We start from the raw sequence: 21,138 nt of genomic DNA, 5'->3' as shown, positions 1-21,138 counted from the left end.
GAATTATTTCACACTCATTTTTAGCAACAGAAGTTCTAAGCTTTACATTGAATCTTCGTTTGGTAAAATGTCTTTTTACCCCAAATGGTCTCTTTTTTAAATTATCGGTTCGATTTCTGTCTACATCCTGTTTGAGTATAGACTAAATATTTGTACATTAAATAAATGTACAAATTTATTTAGGGAGACAAGATGTGCACAAAAGACTCCTGTTGATTGTCATGGACAGAGAAGCTACACTTTAAGTAAAAATCTTTAAGAATTAGAAACAGTTGGGGAGGGGAGACAGGGGGAAAGGGAGACCTTGACTCCCTAAATGAAATTACTCCCACTGAATTTCAAACATAGCAGTCTGTGCATGGCCTTCCTCTGTAACAGTGTCCATAAAATGGTAGTATTGTTTTCTCTCAGGTTTTAAGTTCTCTCTTCTCTTTAGCCAAGGAAGTTTGAATTCCAAAAATAATGTTTGAAGTATCCTTATAATTTTTTTCCTTCTTGGTTATTTATTTTAAATATAGCAGTGTGTACATGTCAATCCCAAACTCCCTAACTATCCCTCCCCTCTATGCTTCCCCCCTGGTAACCATAAGTTTGTTCTCTAAATCTGTGAGTCTGTTTCTGTTTTGTAAATAAGTTCATTTGTATCTTTTTTTTCAGATTCCACATATAAGCAATATCATATGATATTTTCTCTTTCTCTGATAAGTCAGTATGATTCTCTGATTCACTCAGTATGACAATCTCTAGGTCCATTCGTATTGCTGCCAATGGCATTATTTCATTCTTTTTAATGCCTGAGTAATATTCCATTGTACATATGTACTACATCTTCTTTATCCATTCCTCTGTCTATGTAAGTGCCCTTATATCATTTTGTTTTGTTTTTTGTTTTTCTGGTACACGGACCTCTCACTGTTGTGGCCTCTCCCATTGCGGAGCACAGGCTCTGGATGCGCAGGCTTAGCGGTCATGGCTCATGGGCCCAGCCGCTCCGCGGCATGTGGGATCTTCCTGGACCGGGGCATGAACCCGTGTCCCCTGCATCGGCAGGTGGACTCTCAACCACTGCACCACCAGGGAAGCCCGTGTCCTTATATCTTGACCTCAGTAAACATCAGGGTCAAAGGGGCACTTCTGGCCAGAGTGGATAAACACATAAGAAAAGAGAAGGTTTATGATCTTTGAGGATTTAAAAGGGAATTAAGAATAATTATTTCTACTGATAGAAAAAGTATATAAAATAATAAAATCACTGGAATAATTTATTTTTATGCTTGCGTGTAATATATTTTCATGTAATATATTTCTAGGTCTGAAGTATTAGTCAGAAATATAATAAAAATTAAATCTTAGTAGTTACTGTTTTATTTTTAAATGTAGCAAATTAGAAGATGGGAACTGCTAACACTGTCCATAAAATCAAAGGTTGTCTAATTATTTTCAATTTTGTCACAGAATAAAGGAAGAAGAAGCAGCATGGCAATCTGGACAGAAAATGAGGTTTATCTTGGATATGCTTTGCTTAAATTTGTTAAAATAATAACTACTGAAGAACTGAAAGAACTTCTAAATATGTCATCAGCTGCTACTCTGACTATACACAATGTTGAGTATACAGGACACCCTTTGGAACTTGCCTTGTTACTAAATTACTGCATTACATGTAGCATCATCAAAACGATTTACCTAGTGATATACAATGAAGATACAAAACAGTGGGTATTCCAAGATTTTGCATTAGATGTCACTACTGACACTTTTTTAATTCCAAATTTTATATATTCAGCACTGCCAGAATTAATACTATGGGACAAACATAGGATCTACTATTATTATCATAATTTCACAGATACTGGAGTTTTACAAACACCTACGGAATTTGGAAATCTATCAAGATTATCACATAACAGCACTATTCATGATGTTTTTATGGGTAAGGTATTCTCATTTTGCAAAAATTATTCTAGATTTCATAATAGATATCTTGCTTATGAAGATGTAATAATTTTAATGTATTAATATATGGTGCTTTTGATAAAGGTGCTGTTTTACCACTTTTAAAATTCTATTAATCTTTAAAATTCTATTAATGTTAAGTAGGATCTCACAAAGCAAAATGGCAAACTCAGATTCTTTTTTCAGAGGTTCATTTTGGTCAATCAGCAGATACCTATGCAACTTACATATGCATTTTCAGTGTATGTGTTGTTGTATTCATTTCCTAGGGCTCCCATAACAAAGTACCACAAAATGGTACAAACTTAAAGCAGCAGAAATTTATTGTCTCAGTCCTAAAGGTTAGAAGTGTTGGCAGGGCCATACTCCCTCTGAAAGCTAGGGAATCTTTCCTAGCTTCTAGTCACTTGCTGGCAAACCTTTTCATTCCTTGGCTTGCAGCTGCATCATTCCAATTGCTGCGTTTGTCATCACATAGAATTCTTGTGTCTTCACGTGTCATCTTGTTATAAGGACATCAGGGCCAACCCTATTCCAGTATGACCTCATCTTAAATAATTATATCTATAATGACCCTATTTCCAAATATGGTCACATTCTGAAGTAGTATTTGGAGTTAGAAGTTCAACATATCTTTTTTGAGGGGACACAATTCAATTAATCTATAACAGGTGTTGTAGAGTTAAATAGATCTGTTTTCAAGTCCATGAACATGCCATTTAACATTTCCAAGCCTCAGTTTTCTAATCTAGAATATAGGACTGTCATGTTGATTAGATAAGGGATTGTATATAAAATGCTTAGAATAATACTTGGCAAGTGGTAAACCTTCAATTAATAGTAGTTATTCTTCATGTTATTATTCCTGAGGCAGTGTACTAAACATTATAGGAAATGCAAAGAAATAGAAAGTTTAATCCTCAAGGAATCTTGTTAGGAGATAAATTAACCATGAAATTTAAAGTAGATATCACTGTAATTTGTAATTAGTCTTTCTTGACCCCATATCATTCTTCAACTCTCAACCATCCAGTTTTGCTGCTCCCCTTTACAACAAAACTCCAAGGAAGTATTGCCTAGTTTTACTTTTTCCTCTTTCCTCTCATTCTCTCTTGAATCCACTCTAATCAAATTTTCTCAGAAACTGCCCTTATCAAGCTTTTCAATGACTTCCACTTTGCTAATCCAATGGCCAATTTTCAGTCATCTTTCATGATCTGGCAGCAGCATTTGAAATGATTCAACATGGCCTTTTTCTTGAAACACTTTTTTTTCACTGAATTTTAGGGTATCACTTTTTTGTTCTTCCTCCTACTTCACTAGCTATTCCTCCTCAGCCTCTTTTCCATTCTAATCTTCTTAATTCCTAAATGGAGAAGTACCTCAGGGTTTGGTTTTCAGACATCTTCTGAACTCTATTTACATTCATTCTTTGCCCTCCAGCCATGATAATTAGCCTGAACTCCAAACTACTATTTCCTACTACCTTCTTGATACCTTCACTTGGATGACCAGTGGGCATCTCAGACTAACATATCCAAAACTGAATCCTTGTTTCCCTCACCCACACTTCAACCTGCTTCATCCCTAGCCCTCCCCTATCGAGTAAACAGCACTTCTTTTCTTCCAGCCAGAAACCATGACCTCATCCTTGAATCCTCCCCTTTAACATCCCACAAACAAGCCATTATCAAATCCTGTTGGCTATATCTAAAAAATGTATCTAATATCTAACCTTTTTCCACTATTCCCACTCCAGTTCAAGCCCCTATCCTCTCTAGCCCATACATACAAGAGTTTTTTAAGTGGTCTCTCATTTTTTATCCTTGCGTCCCCATCCCTAACCACAGTCCACCTAGCAGCCAGAGTGAGCCTTTGAAAATATATGCAAAATCATATTATTCCTCTGCTTAAAACGCTCATTTGCTTCTTATATCACTCAGAATAAAATCTAAAACCTTTAGCATCACCTGAAAAACAATATGTGATCTGGCCCAGGACTCTGACCCTTTGTTCAGTGTTACTGAACCTCGACCCTTTGTTCAGTGTTACTTAGCCATACTGGCCTCTTTGCTATTCCTTGGATATCTACTGTTTCCCTGGATATCTACTGCCAAGAATATTCCTCACTTTGATATCTACATAACTCTTATACTTAATTCAGGTTTAAGTCCAAATGTCACCTTATCAGAGAGCTCTTCCCTGACCCTGACCTAACTCCCCTGCTCTGTACCTTACATTTCTTTATTTTGTTCACAGCACTTATCATCACCTAACAAATTATATGTGTACTTATTTGTTAGCTGAATCTTCCACCAAAAAATGTTCTGCATGACTTCATTATATTTGCTGCTTTACCCACAATACCTAGAACAGTATATGATACGTACTTTTTGGAATAAATAATTGAAAAATATTCATTGAGCACCACTATTTGTGAGGCATTCTGCTAGGGGTTGGAGATATAGTGGTAATTTGAACACAATTCCCACCCTCCCAGAGTTTACAAGATTACATAGGATAAAGACAAGTTAACATGCAAATAAAGCAACATGTTTAATTCTATGATAGAGAAAATATAGGGTGCTATGGAAACACACAGATTGAGTACCTTACCCAAATTGGGAGACATGGAAGTAGGGAAGGCTACCTTGAGGTAGAGAAGTGGTATCTAAACTGAGATCTGCTGAATAAGCCGGGGTTAGACAGTGAAGACAATAGATGGGATTGGTGTGCCCAGTGACCCAGAGACAGAGATGACAGGATACTTCCCAGAACTTGAAACATGATAAACTGCTGAAACAGAGTTCTGCAGAGAGAAAGGGGATGAGTCTCTTCTGGAGAAATAGAGTCCAGATTATTAAAGACTTCAAAAGTTGTATGAAGAAATTGGACCTTCTTCTAAGGCCTCTAGGGAGTTCTAAGGAGTTTTAAGCAAGAGAGAAGCAGGATATTTGTGTTTTTGTTTTGAGTTTTTTTGGGTTTTTTTGTGTGTGTGGTACGCGGGCCTCTCACTGTTGTGGTCTCTCCCATTGCGGAGCACAGGCTCTGGACGCACAGGCCCAGTGGCCATGGCTCATGGGCCCAGCTGCTCTGTGGCATGTGGGACCTTCCCGGACCGGGGCACGAACCCATGTCCCCTGCATCGGCAGGCAGACTCAACCACTGCACCATCAGGGAAGCCCGGATATTTGTGTTTTTAAAAGACCATAGTGAAAAGAAGATAAGATCAGAATGAAAAATTGGGGATAGATTTTAGAGGACCTTAAAGTTTGAATATTGTACTGAAAGCCATTCAGAAATGCTGAAATAAAAAGTTTAAACAGTTTATGAGTATATGAGATATGAAGTTAAAGGTCCTCAGCCTTCACTATTTCCATTTCTCAGATAACCCACTATTAACAAGTTCCTGTGAATTTATCCAGACATTTTAAAAAGCAAATTCAAAATATAACAGGTGAAATCAGATAAGATGACAGAGTAGAAGGACCTGAACTCACCTACTCTCACAAGCACACCAAAATTACAACTATTTACAGAACAACTATTGATGAAAAAGACCAGAACCTGCCAGAAAAGATCTACAACTAAAGCTATAAAGGAGGAACCACAATGAGACAGGTAGGAGGGACAGAGTCACAGTATACTCAAGTCCCATGTCTCTGGGCAGCCCACAAACAGGAGAGTAATTATAATTGCAGAGGTTCTCCCCAAGGAGTGAGCAGTCTGAACCCCACATTGTGTTCCCCAGCACCAGATGATTACTCCCCAGAACATTTGGGTTTGAAGGCCAGTGGGGCTTACTTTCAGGAGTCCTGGAGAGCTGTGGGAAATAGAGACTCAGAGAATGTCACATGCTCCAGGACCCAGAGCAGAAGTTGTAATTTGAAAGGATCCTGGGTCAGACCTACCTGCTGATCTTGGAGAGTCTCCTGGAGAGGCAGGAGGAAAATGAAGCTCATCCTGGGGACACAGACACTGGCCACAGCCATTTTTGAGAGCTCTTATACCACATGGACCCTGGTGCTGGCAAGCATCATTTTGGAATTCTCCCTCTAGTTTATTAGCTTCAGGATCCCACCCTGCCCCTGCCCAACAGCCTGTAGCCACCACTACTGGGATGCCTTGGGCCAAGCAACTAACTAGGTGGGGACACAGCCCTGCCCACCAGCATACAGGCTGCCTTAAGACCCCCAGAGCCCACAACCACTCCTGGACACAGCCCTGCCCATCAGAAGGCCCAGGACCTGGACCCACACACCACAGCTCAAGCACTAAACCTGGAGCCCAGAAGGCCTTGTAGCCAGAGACGCCAGGATGCAGCTATACCACCAGTGAGCAGGCACCAGCCACCAGAAAGCCTGCTCTAGCCTTGGGACCAGCTTCACCCACCAGAGGGCAGACACTAACCACAGGACAACCACAGCCCACAACCTGGGGACCCAGTGGACCAGCACCAACCTTGTGACCAGCTGGAACCTGAACCTACATTCTGGACCCAACATCCAGCTGTGTCAGGAACTGGACCCACCCACCAGCAATCTGAAATCAGCTCTGGGGCCCCTGGGCCCTGCAGCTAGACCTGAGGACCCAGTTCTGCCCAATAGTAAGCTGGCATTGGCCCCAAGACCTGGGTTCACCCACCAGTGGACAGGCATCAATCCCAGGATCTCCTGGACCCTAACCCCACCCACCAGTGAACAAGCACTAACACTGCGGACCCCTGGGGTTCTGCAGCCCACCACCTCATGATCCAGTTCCACCAACCAGTAGCTAGCAGCCTCCTTAAAAGGCAGAGCCTGGCAACCAACTGGACTGGGAGCCAACAAAGTCTACCAAGCCCCCCACAGTAGTCAACCCACCACAACAGAAGGTCCTATGCAACCCACATAGGGAATGACTCTACAGTATATAGCTCAGGTGATGAGAGGGGAGTGTGCTACTAGGATGCATAGGACATCTCCTACAAAAGGCCACTTTTCCAAGGTCAGGAAACATAAACTACCAGATACAAAGAAATAAAAACATGTTAGGCAAAATGAAACAACAGAGGAACATGTTCCAAACAAAAGAACAAGATAAAACCCCAGAAAACTAAGTGAAGTGGAAATAGGAAATCTACCCAAGAAAGAGTTCAGGGTAATGATCATAAAGGTGATCAAAGAACTGGGGAGAAGAATGGAAGCACAGAGAGAGAAGTTAGATATTTTTTAAAAGAGTTGGAAAATATAAATAAAAACCAGAGGTGAGGAATACAATAATGAAATGAAAAATACACTAGAAGGAACCAATATTAGATTAAATGATACAGAGGAATGAATCAGCAATCTGGAAGACAGAGTAGTGGAAATCACTGATGCTGAGCAGAAAAAAAGAAGGAAAAGAAATGAGGACAGTCTAAGAAACTTCTGGGAAAACATCAAGCATACTAACATTTGCATTATAGGGATCCCAGAAGGAGAAGAGAGAAAGGGGCCAAGAACACATTTGAAGACATAATAGCTGAAAAGTTCCCTAACCTGGGAAAGAAAACAGACATGCAAGTCTAGGAAGTACAGAGAGTCCCAAGTATGGTCAACTCAAAGAGAACCACAAGACACATTGTAATTAAGATGCCAAAACATAAAAGTAGAGAATATTAAAAGCAATAAGGGATAAAAACATAAAAAACACAAACACATGGAGGCTAAACAATACATTCTTAAATAACCAAGAGATCACTGAAGAAATCAAAGAGGAAATCAAAAAATACCTAGAGACAAATGACAATGAAAACACCGTGATCCAAAACCTACGGGATGTGGCAAAAGCGGTTCAAACAGGGAAGTTTATAGCTATACAAGCCTACCTCAAGAAACAAAAAAATTCTCAAATAAACTATCTGTCCTTACACCTAAAGGAACTAGAGAAAGAAGAACAAATAAAACCCAAAGTTAACAGAAGGAAAGAAATCATAAATGTCAAAGCAGAAATAAATGAAATAAAAAGGAAGAAAACAATAGCAAAGATCAATAAAACTAAAAGCTGGTTCTTTGAGAAGATAAAATTGATAAACCATTAGCCAGACTCATCAAGGAAAAGAGGGAGAGGACTCAAATCACTAAAATTAGACATGAAAAAGGAGAAGTTACAACAGACACTGCAGAAATACAAAGCATCCTAAGAGACTACTACAAGCAACTCTATGCCAATAAAATTGACAACCTGGAAGAAATGGACAAATTCTTAGAAAGGTATAACCTTCCAAGACTGAAACAGGAAGAAAGAGAAAATATGAACAGAACAATCACAAGTAATGAAATTGAAACTGTGATTAAAAATCTTTGAACAAGAAAAGTCCAGGACCAGATGTCTTCACAGGTGAATTCTATCAAACATTTAGAGAAGAGTTAACACCCATCCTTCTCAAACTCTTCCAAAAAATTGCAGAGGAAGGAACACTCCCAAACTCATTCTATGAGGCCACTATCACCCTGATACCAAAACCAGACAAAGATACTACAAAATAAAGAAAATTACAGACCAATATCACTGACAAATATAGATGCAAAAATCCTCAACAAAATACTAGCAAACAGAATCCAACAACACATTAAAAGGATCATACACCATGATCATGTGGGATTTATCCCAGGGATGCAAGCATTCTTCAATATAGGAAAATCAATCAATGTGATACACCATATTAACAAATTGAAGACGAAAAACCATATGATCATCTCAGTAGACGCAGAGAAAGCTTTTGACAAAATTCAACAACGATTTATGATAAAAAATCTCCAGAAAGTGGGCATAGAGGGAACCTGCCTCAACATAATAAAGGCCATATATGACAAACCCACAGCAAACATCATTCTCAATGGTGAAAAACTGAAAGCATTTCCTCTAAGATCAGGAACAAGACAAGGATGTCCACTCTCACCACTATTATTCAACATAGTTTTGGAACTCCTAACCATGGCAATCAGAGAAGAAGAAGAAATAAAAGGAATACAAACTGGAAAAGAAGAAGTAAAACTGTCACTGTCTGCAGATGACATGATACTATACATGGAGAATCCTAAAGATGCCACCAGAAAACTACTAGAGCTAATCAATGAATTTGAAAAAGTTGCAGGATACAAAATTAATACACAGAAATCTCTTGCATTCCTCTCCAATAATAATGAAAAATGTGAAAGAGAAATTAATGAAACACTCCCATTTACCATTGCAACAAAAAAATAAAATACCCAGGAATAAACCAACCTAGGGAGACAAAAGACCTGTATGCAGAAAACTGTAAGACACTGATGAAAGCAATTAAAGATGATACCAACAGGTGGAGAGATATACCATGTTCTTGGATTGGAAGAATCAATATTGTGAGAATGTCTATACACCCAAAGCAATCTACAGATTCAATGCAATCCCTATCAGATTACCAATAGCATTTTTTTACAGAACTAGAACAAAAATATTAAAATTTGTATGGAGACACGAAAGACCCCAAATAGCCAAAGTGGTCTTGAGGGAAAAACACGGAGCTGGAGGAATCAGACTCTCTGAGTTAAAACTATATTACAAAGCGACAGTAATCAAGACAGTACGGTACTGGCACAAAAACAGAACTATAGGTCAATGGAACAGGATAGAAAGCCCAGAGATAAACCCATGCACCTATGGTCAACTAATCTATGACAAAGGAGGCAAGGATACACAATGGAGAAAAGACAGTCTGTTCAGTAAGTGGTGCTGGGAAAACTGGACAGCTACATGTAAAAGAATGAAATCAGAACACTCCCTTACCATACACAAAAATAAACTCAAAATGGATTAGAGACCTACATGTAAGACCGGACACTGTAAAATTCTTAGAGGAAAACATAGGAAGAACATTGTTTGACATAAATCACAGCAAGATTTTTTTGATCCACCTCCTAGAATAATGGAAATAAAAATAAACAAATGGGACCTAATGAAACTTAAAAGGTTCTGCACAGCAAAGGAAACCATAAACAAAATGAAAAGACAACCCCACAGAATGGGTCTCCAAAGAAGACATATATATGGTGAAAAAGCACATGAAAAATTCTCAACATTGCTAATTACTAGAGAAATGCAAATCAAAACTACAATGAGGTATCACCACACACAGTCAGAATGGCCATCATCAAAAAGTCTACAAACAATAAAATCTGGGGAGGGTGTGGAGAACAGGGAACCCTCCTACACTGCTTGTGGGCATGTAAATTGGTACAACCACTATGGAGAACAGTATGGAGGTTCCTTAAAAAACTAAAAATAGAATTACCATATGATCCAGCAATCCCACTCTTGGGCATATATCCAGAAAAAACCATAATTTGAGAAAGATAAATGCACCCCAATATTCATTGCAGCACTATTTACAATAGCCAAGTCATTAAAGCAACATAAGTGTCCATTGACAGAGGAATGGACAAAGAAGATGTGGTACATACATATAATGGAATATTACTCAGCCATAAAAAAATGAAATAATTCCATTTGCAGCAACATGTGTGAACCTAGAGATTATCATACTAAGTGAAGTAAGTCAGAGAAAGACAAATATCATATGATGTCACTTTTATATGGAATCTTAAAAAGTGATACAAATGGACTTATTTACAAAACAGAAACAGACTCACAGACTTTGAGAACAAACTTATGGATACGAAAGGGAAAAGGTAATGGGAGGGATTAAATTAGGAGTTTAGGATTAACATATACGCACTACTATATATAAAATAGTCAATAAGGACCTTCTGTATAGCACATGGAACTCTACTCAATATTCTATAATAACCTATATGGGAAAAGAATCTGAAAAAGAATGGAAGTATGTATATGTATAAATAAATCACTTTGCTGCACACCTGAAACTAACACAATATTGTATATCAACTATACTCCAATATAAAATAAAAATTAAAGAAACCCCTGTGGAGAATATGCATATATATATACATATGTATATATGTACTTGTACGCTTGTACAAGTATTCCTGTAACATAGATTATTAGATATAGAATTCTTGAATCAGAGTTCTGAATATTTAAAAAGTTGATAAATCCTTAAAATTGTCAGTCTAAACTCACCCAAAATTATTTTTAAAATGTATATTTTTATAAAATCTATTTACTATTTACCCATAGTGTGGAAGAAAAATGTGTAATTCTCATTTTATTGCACATTTTATAATTAGATGTTTTATCTAGTTTTGTATGTTCATTGGTCATATTTTCTCTGGATTGTCAATTCATACTGTTTAGATATTTTGCACTGGATTGCTTATTTTCTTATTGATATATTTTTTACTTATAATGTATATTACCCATTTGTCTTTGACGCATATTGCAAATATTTTCTGTGGTGTGTAATTTCTCAGTGTCTTTTTGCAGGGACTTTGACATTTACAATTTCAGTTTTTAAGTAGTCAAATTTGTTAGTATTTTTATTTGTGAATTCTTCTGTAATGTCATTATATGAAAGGTCTTTCCAATTATAAAGATATTATCACATATTTTCTTTTTATAATTTAGCATTATAATTTTTATGTTTAAATCTTTAATTCATCTAGAATTATATTTGGTATAAGGAATCTAATTTTATTTTTTATTTCTATTTTTCCTGTGAAAGCTGGTGTTGCCTTCAAATCAGTCTTCTGTTAAACACCACTTACCCTACAGATTTGAAATGCCAATTTTATTATGCATTTATGCCTCATGTTAACTGGGTTCAGTTTCTAGGCTATCCCCTTCCCTCATCTATCTCCACAAGATCTATATTGTTTTGGTTACTGTAGCTTTAATCGCCAACACACTATATAATTTACTTATCTTATGTTTATTGGCGGTCTTCCCTAAAGGAATAGAAGCTACAAAAGAAAATGATCTTTCAGTTTTTCTACTAATATGTCCCTCCCAAGTATTTAGAACAGTATGTAGCTATAGTGGGCATTCAATAAATATTGATATTTATTGAATAGATGTTTGCATATTTGCAATATCAGGTCTTCCCAACCAGGAATGTTATATCTATTCATTAATTTTATTTTCTCTAATTGGTCTATTAAAGTCTTTCATCTCTTCTTCAGTCAATTTTAGAAGTTTGTTTATTCCTAGGAAAGCATTCATTTTTTCTAGATTTTCTAATTTATTGGCAAAGGCTTCCCATTTTAATGTTTAAATTTCTTATGTATCTGTAATCATATTCTCTTGCTTATTTGTAATATTGTTTATGTCCCACTCCTTGCTAGTTTGGCTTGCAAGATATCATTTTTTTTTAATTTTTTGTTTTTGTTTTCCTTTCCTTTGAAAAGAACTCTTTGATTTATCAAATCTACTTTCTTTTTTATTTAATTCCTTAATTTCTGCTTTTGTCATTAATGATTCCTCACTTCTGCTTTTTGTTTGTAATGTTGGTATTCTGTTGCCTGCTTCCTGAGTTAAATAACTAGTTCATTTATTTTCAGTTTTTGTTGTTTTCTAAGCATTTAAAACTATGAAAAACATAATGCTATGAATTTTTCTCTGCATAGCTTTAGCTACGTCCCACAGGCTTTTATATATAGTGTTCTTATTCTCATTATTTAAAAAAATAATTCCTAATTTTGTCTTAACTTTGTATTTAATCCAAAATTCATTTAATAATGTTTTTAATGAGCAGTGTGATAGGAAAATGGTAGTATGTTGACACTGTTATTAAAGTATTCTGATCCTAAAAAAATTGGTATTTCTGATTTAAGAGCTTGATTAGAATATAATTTATGGCAAGTTGTGAAAATGTCACTTAATTATTCATATTCCAAATGTAAGATGCAAACTCACAAAGAGCTCTGAACCTCCCTAACTCTTTGAATTCACCTTCCTCCTTTCAGCCAGTCGTTTCTAAGTGCTGTTTTTGAAAATTAAAGAAAGTATACTCCTAGGGGCTGTACGCAAAGAGTGTCATATCTGGAAAGGAAGTTATGAAACCAACTGGTCCAACTGTTCATTTTATACATATGGTTATAGAACCAAAGATGTTAAGAGACTTATTGTCTATGAACCTCTGCAACTTAGGCATAATACTCTATTAAGGGGAGAAAGTTAATTATTTTGTATAAAGTGAACCTGAAGAGGTGCTGTCTCCCTCCCACCACCATTTCTTCATCCCAATTGCATTAGCCTATTATGGCTGCCATAGGAAAATACCACAGATTAAGTGGCTTAAGCAATAGAAATTTATTTTCTCACAATTCTGGAGGCTAGAAGTCCAAGATCAAGGTGTCATCAAGGTTGGTTTCTGACGAAGACTCTCTTGCTGGCTTGAATACAGTGGCCACCTTCTCACTTTGTCCTCACATAGCCTTTCCTCTTTGTACATGCAGAGAGAGAAAGAGCTCTCTGGTGTATCTTCCTCCCCTGATAAAGACATCAGTCATATTGGATTAGGGCCCCATCCTTCTGACCTCATTTAACCTTAATTACCTCCTTAAAGACTCTACCTTCAAATACAGTAACAATGAGAGTTAGGGCTTCAACATATGCATTTTGAGGGAACATAATTCAGTCCATAATACAATGCTTCCTAATAATACCATTCCTGTCATTCTCATCCTCATTATTATTTAATGCACTAATTCCAGCTCTTCTATGTTAATAATGTGATTATAAAAGTGATAGAGTGGGGCTTCCCTGGTGGCGCAGTGGTTGAGAGTCCGCCTGCTGATGCAGGGGACACGGGTTCATGCCCCAGTCCAGGAAGATCCCACATGCCACAGAGCGGCTGGGCTCATGAGCCATGGCTGCTGAGCCTGCGCGTCCGGAGCCTGTGCTCCGCAGAGGGAGAGGCCACAACAGTGAGAGGCTCGTGTACCGCAAAAAAAAAAAAAAAAAAATGTGATAGAGTGAATGTGAGGAAAAAGGTATGCAGAAAAAAAAACAAAAACAAAAAAACGCTCTGCTACGAAGTGGGAGAGAAGCTCTCAAACATCTTGTAATGTTATGGGTTTGTGCCTGAATTTTCTCAAAGTATATAAATAATCACTATGAAAGAAATTATTTTGGTTAATAGTGCACTTAAATAAAACAGCATGAATTTATGTCAACATAGAATAACACAAACTTTTCTCTCTTTTTTCCAGATTATTATGGAAATATTGTGGTAAAAATGGAAAATAATGTAATGTTTTATTTCAAGATTAATATTAAAGATGCAGTAAAGCTGCATTTATGGACAAATAGCACAATAAAATCATTAATTTCCTTGAATACATCTGGTAAAATGTATCTCATACATGTTTTTGAAAATGGCACAATACATCCACAGGAATATCCCTTAAAACTGGAAGCACAAAGTATAGCTTTCAAAACAAAAGAAAAATGCCCCTACATGGCATTTCATAATGATATTTTTCGTGTTTTTTATCTTTTGGACAAGGGACAAAACCTGTCAGTTTGGGCTCAAATAGTCTATCCAGAAAATATTGGGCTGTATATTATTGTGGAATCATATGGCCCAAAAATATTGGAAGAGAAAAATCAGCTTCACTATGAAATTGCCTCAGGATACTGCACTAAAACCATGGTAAGTTAATATTTTAAAATTCTTTCATTCGATTTTAATAAATGTAAAATTATAATATTAACATTTAAAAGAATGGATTTCCCTCCAAATTTAGCTTTGAAAATGTTGAGAAAATGTTGAGAAATATGTAAATTTTTAATGAATAATGATATGGTAAGTCATTAATTCCTGAGCAAAAATTTTTACTTTCAATATCCAGGGCCTCTTTGCCACTTAAAAACACATTCCTGTAGAATTCTTTGTCAATTGTATTGTTCACTTCCTTTTTTTTATATAGTGCATGACTGCTCTGTAGAGTTGTATCTGCTATCTATTGCACTATAACACCATCCCTAAACCTAATGGCTTCAAACAACAAGTTCTGTGGATCAACAATTTGGGTTATGAGTAGATGGGCTGTTCTGCTGGTTTCATCTGGGTTTATTCATGAGGCTGTTGTCATCTGGTGGCTTGCCTGGGACAGGATAATGTAAGATGGCTTCATTCACATGTCAAATGTTTGGTGCAAGTACTGGCTTGTTAGTATAAGGGGCCTCAGCTGGAGCACTTGTCTCTGCTTCATGTGTCCTCTATCCTCCAGGCTAGACCTGGCTTCTTCACATGGCAATCTCAGGGCAGCATTCCAAGATGGTGAAGGCAGAAGCCACAAGGCCTAGGTTTGGCTACATTCTATTTGTCAAAGCAACACAAGGCCAGCCCAGATTAACATGATAGGGAAATAGACTGCACTTCTTAAGAGAACAGCAAACTTACACTGTAAAGGGACCTACATATAGGAATGGGAAGAATTACTGCAGCCATCTTTGTAAACAATCTACCACAATAGATATAAATATACTGTGTATATTATTTTGTATACTACTTTCCTAGTTAATATTATAGCATAAGCATTTTTACATGTTACTGTAATTTCTTCCCAAATATTGTATATTCTATTCCCCACTCTCCTTTTCTAGGCTCAGCTTTCTTAAGCATAAACAATAGTGGGCCTCTTAATTGATACAGTGGAATGGAAGTGTTCACTTAATTCCAAAGTAAGTTTAAGTGAAGAATCATTTAAAAAAGGAAAGTGCTATATGTGAAACATTCTACTTTAACTTAAATAGATGAAGGTACATTCATTAGTCAATCTTTTAATATAGGACCACAGACTTTGCTTTGAAATTAGTCCACTGATTGGAATCCCTCATCTCCTTTCTTGCATAGTCTTATTCATAAGACATCATCTCTTAGTTCGCATTTCAGTTTCTTTAAAATAGCCAGGGGTGGGGGGAACTTAAAGACAGTGGCAAAACAACCAAAGTTCTAGATTTTTATAATTTTTTCCCCAGCCTTTTAGTGTTATCTTGCTCATACCTAGCTCAGCAATTTCTTCTGTGACTTGCTTTATCAAAACTTTCCAAAGCAGTTCCAAATTTAGTTTTCAGGGAAAGAGTGACTCTATTTTTACACTGGTATTTAACCAGTCCATAATATTTAGTTTAATTCCACAATTACAATAATAATGCAATCTGGCATAAACAGGTTTTGAAACAAATAAAGCTGCTTTAGATTTATATACAATTACATGGATAGACCTTAAAACATAGTCTTGAATGAAAAATAGTGTTGAATAAGAAACTGAGACCTATCAAATGTTACTACGTAACATTTATTAAAATTACAAACAACTACACACAAATCACAAGCAAAAAAGAGTATTGTTCATTTTATAAGAATACAAAGATAGCCAAGGACATATATCAAACAAGTAAAGCATCATACTTGCTTGATATATGTTCTGGGTGCCTATTATGAGGGAAGGGAATGGGGGAAGAAGATACAGGGGAAAAGTAAAATACAATAAACAAGACTGGATTGAGCACGTTTCAAGAAACAAGGAGCATATTTAACTCACTTTTCTGAAGCTGAGGTACTCCCTCCTTCCAGAACAAAAACAAAGATTTACACTTTTCTTCAGCACAGCGCAACTTTCTTTGATTATCTAACTTTAATATCTGCATACACTCTCATAGGTTTCCTTTCCAAGAATTGCATGTATAATGTATATTTGTCCACCTGCAATTCAACCCTTCACAATACTAGTTACCAATCAAAATATACAAAGGACTATGAAACATTAAAATTTTCATGTTTTAGTGTATTTTTTATTTCTGTTAATATATTCTTCAGCTCTGTTTGGTTCTTGTTTATATTTTCTAACTCTTTATTAAACTTCTCACTTTGTTCATCCATTCTTCTCCTGAGTTCATTGAGCATCTTTGTGATCATTACCTTGAATGTTTATTGGGTAGATTGCTTACCTCCATTTCACTTAGTTTTTCTTTTTGGGTTTTATCCTGTTCCTTCATTTGAAACATATTCCTTAGTCACATCATTTTGCCTAATTCTCTGTGTTTATGTGTATGTGTTAAGTACATTTGTTACATTTCCCAATCTTGGAGAAGTGGCCTTATGTAGGAAATGTCCTATGGGGACCAGCAGTACACTCCCCGCTGGTCACCCAAGCTGTATGATCTAGGGTTGCCACTGTGTGGGCTGAGTGGGCCCTTTTGTTGTGGTGGGGCTGCCTGTGAGTATACTGGTAGGTGGGGGCTGGCCCCCACCTGGTTGGCTGCCAGGTCCTTCTCACTGAGGCTGCTTGTGGACAGGGCCAGGTCCTGACATAGTTGGCTGTACTGTCCAGGGAGTCCCAAGGCTGATGCCATCCTGCTGGTGGTGGGGCTGGGTCCCATGATGGCTGGCTGGGGCGGGGGGGCTGTGGATGGTGCCATCCACTGGTGGCTGGTAAGCCCCCAGAATAGGCTAGAGGGAGAATTCCAGAAGAGCGCTTGCCAGCACCAATGTCCTTGTGGTAGAACCAGCTCCCCAAAATGGCTGCCACCAGAGTCTATGTTCCCAGAGGGAGTCCCAGTTGCCTCCTGCCCCTCCAGGAGTCTCTTTAAGTTCAGCAAATGGGTCTGACCCTAGTTCCTTTTAAATTACTGCCTCTGTGCTAGGACTAGTAATGTGTGAGATTTTGTGCATGCCCTTTAAGAGCAGAGTCACAATCCTTGCTGGCCTTCAAAGCCAGCCATTCTGGGAACTCTTCTTCCTGGTGCAGAACACTCAGCTGGGGAGCCCAATGTAGGGACACACCCCCTCCTTGGGGAGAACCTCTGCAATAGTGATTATCTTCCATTCTTTCGTTGCTGATTCAGGGATGTAGGTCTTGACTATACTGAATCTCCATTCTTCTTACCCCTCTCATTGTGGTTCCTTCTTTGGTTGTGGAAAATCTTTTCTGCCAGTTTTCAGGTCATTATCATCAATAGCTGCACTGTAAATAGTTGTAATTTTTGTGTGCCTATGAAAGGAGGTGAGCTTAGGGTCTTTCTACTCCACCATCTTGTGCACTCTCCCAAATTTGCATTTTTAAATAAACTATTGGCTCTATCATTTACTAGCTGATGACAATGAGCAAGTTTTTAAGTCTTTGATGTTGTTGTTGCTGCTGCTGCTGCTGCTGATAGTATTTACTTTACTTATGAGGATTAAATGAGTTAATATATGTAAAGGGCTTAGAAGAGCACCTGGCACATAATAAGCACTATATATATATGTGTTACTACTACAACTATCACCACTTCTGCTGTTTCTACTACTGCTACCACCACCACAATATTTCATCATTTCTAAGGCACAGTTTTCTAGTTTTTTTTTAACATTTAACATCTTTGAAATTGGGATGAGTCTTACATATGATAGCATCTTAGATTTGATGAACTATAGTGGTATTAGAATGTTATAATTTTTGGCCACTATGGTGCTAAGCTTCATAAGTAATCATTAATTTTTGAAGAAAAAACTGAATATAACACCCATACACAAAAGTAGATAACTAATTTTTTAAAGTTTTTAATGCTATTAGCTGGTTTCACAATGATATTTATACCAAAAGTTAGTTTTGAAATTTTGAAAATTATTTCTGAATCTTTTTTTTCTGAATATCTTAATTGACCTAAATCCTTTTTTTAATATTGAGGTATAATTGATATGTAACATTTTATTTGTTTCAGTTGTACAAGATAATGATTCAATATTTGTATATTTTATAAAATGATCACCACATTAAGTCTAGTTAAGATCCATCACCATACATAATTATAAATTTTTTTGTGTGATGAGAATTTTAAGATCTACTATTTTAGCAACTTTCAAATTGCAATATTATTCACTATAGTTACCATGTTGTACACTATATTCTCATGACATTTATTTTTTAACTGCAAATTTGTACCTGTAACCACCTTTTTCCATTTCACCCATCCCCCACTCCTGGCAATGATCAATCTGTTCTCTGTATCTATGAGGTCATGGGGGTATTGGTTTGGGGTGTTTTTGTTTTGTTTTGTTTTGTTTTGTTGCGGTACGCGGACCTCTCACTGTTGTGGCCTCTCCTGTTGCGGAGCACAGGCTCCGGACGTGCAGGCTCAGCAGCCATGGCTCCAGCCAAGCCGCTCCACAGCATGTGGGATCTTCCCGGACCGGGGCACGAACCCGTGTCCCTGCATCGGCAGGCAGACTCTCAACCACTGCGCCACCAGGGAAGCCCTGGTTTTGGTTTTGATTCCACATATAAATGAGATCATATGATATTTGTCTTTCACCTTCTGACTTACTTCACTAAGCATAATGCCCTTTAGGTCCATCAGTGTTGTCACAAATGACAGGATTTCCTTCTCTTTTATAGCTGAAAAATATTCCATTGTATATATACTTACCACATCTTCTTTATCTATTTATCCATTGATGGATACTTAGGTTGCTTCCATGTCTCTGCTATTATAAACAATGCTGCAGTGAACATGGAGGTGCATATAGTTTTTCAAATTAGTGTTTTTGCTTCCTTTGGATAAATACCCAGAAGTGGAATTGCTGGATCATATGGTAGTTCTATTTTTAATGTTTTGAGGAACCTGCGTACTGTTTTCCATAGTAGCTGCCCCAGTTTACATTTCCACCAACAATTCATGGTTCCCTTTTCTCCAAATCCTCATTACAAGATAACACTTCTTATCTCTTGTCCTTTTGATAATAGTCATTTAACAGCTGTGAGGTGAGATCTAATTGTGGTTTTGATTTGCATTCCTGTGATGTTGTACCTGTTTTCATGTATCTGTTGGCCATATGTATGTCTCCTTCAGAAAAATGCTTATTCAGATCCTCTGCACATTTTTAAATCAGATTTTTTGCTTTCTTGCTCTTGAGTTGTTGGAGTTCCTTATATATTTTGGATATTAACCTCTTATTAGATGTATGGTTTGTAACTATTTTCTCCCAATCACTAGGTTTTCTTTTCATTTTGTTGATAGTTTTCTTTGTTGTGCAGAATATTTTTAGTTTGGTGCAGTTCCTCTTGTTTATTTTTACTTTTGTTGCCTTTGCTTTTGGTATCAAATCCAAAAACTTTTGCCAAGACCAATTCCAAGGAGCTTACCACCTATGTTTTCTTCTAGGAGCTTCAGGGTATCAGATCTTACATTCAAGTCTATAATATCATTTTGAGTTGATTTTTGTATATGGTGTGAGATAGAGGTTCAGTTTCATTCTTTTGCAGGTGGCTATTCATTTTTCCCAACACGATTTACTGAAGAAACTATCCTTTCCTCATTGTATATTCTTGGCTTCTTTGTAATAAATTCATCAACTACATATGCATGGGTTTTACTTCTGGATTTTCTATTCTGTGCCACTAATCAATTGGTCTGTTTTTAATGCCTATGCTATACTGTTTTGATTACCACAGCTTTGTAATGTAGTTTGATTCCAGCTTTGTTCCTCTTTCTCAAGACCATTTTGACTATTCAGGGTCTTTTGTGGTTCCATACAAACTTTAGGATTGTTTATTCTATTACTATGAAAACTGCCATTGGAATTTTGATAGGGATTGCATTAAATCTGTATATAGCTTGGGTAGTATGGACATTTTAACAATATTAATTCCTTCAATCCATGAACATGTAGAATTTTTCCATTTATTTATGTCTTCAATTTCTTTCTTCAATATTGTATAGTTTAAAGTGTATGGGTCTTTCACCTCCTGAGTTAAATTTATTCCTATGTATTTTATTCTTTTTGGCGCAACTGTAAATGGAATTGTTTTCTTAATTTCTTTTTCTGGCAGTTCCTTATTAGTGCATAGAAATGCAACAGATTTTTATATATTGATCTTGTATCCAGCACCTTTAATGATTTGTTTTTTGGTGGAGTCTTTAGGGTTTTTTACATATAATATCATGTCATCTGTAAGTAGTGACAGTTTTACTTCTTCCTTTTTAATTTGGATGCCTTTTATTTCTTTTTCTTGCCTAATTGTTCTGTCTAGAACTTGAATAAAAGTGGTACTGTGGACATTATTGTCTTGGTCCTTATCTTAGAGGAAAACTTCCAGCTTTTCACCATTGAGTATGTTGTTAGGTATAGGGTTGTCATATATGGCCTTTATTATGTTGAGGTATTTTCCTCTCTACACACTTTGTTGAGAGTTTTTATCATAAATGGATGTTGAATCTTGTCAAATGCTTTTCTGCATCTATTGAGATGATCATATTATATTTATCCTTCAT

The 21,138-nt window shown here is 36.8% G+C and overlaps 1 protein-coding gene across 1 annotated transcript in view; it reads left to right on the top strand.

The window, feature by feature from the left end:
• Positions 1-21,138, top strand: part of CATSPERE (catsper channel auxiliary subunit epsilon) — a 249,588-nt gene that overhangs the window by 142,691 nt on the left and 85,759 nt on the right. Inside the window, exons 10-11 of the mRNA XM_022579421.2 lie at positions 1,456-1,933; positions 14,088-14,530. Of these exons, the coding sequence (XP_022435129.2) occupies positions 1,456-1,933; positions 14,088-14,530 (921 nt within the window). The remainder of the gene's footprint in view (positions 1-1,455; positions 1,934-14,087; positions 14,531-21,138) is intronic.

The sequence above is a fragment of the Delphinapterus leucas genome, chromosome 1 (genome assembly GCF_059928025.1).
Source record: "Delphinapterus leucas isolate spDelLeu-1000000601 "Yukka" chromosome 1, BTC_Dleu_Yukka2, whole genome shotgun sequence".
NCBI lineage: Eukaryota > Metazoa > Chordata > Mammalia > Artiodactyla > Monodontidae > Delphinapterus > Delphinapterus leucas.
This window is presented reverse-complemented; position numbering and strand designations above follow the sequence as displayed.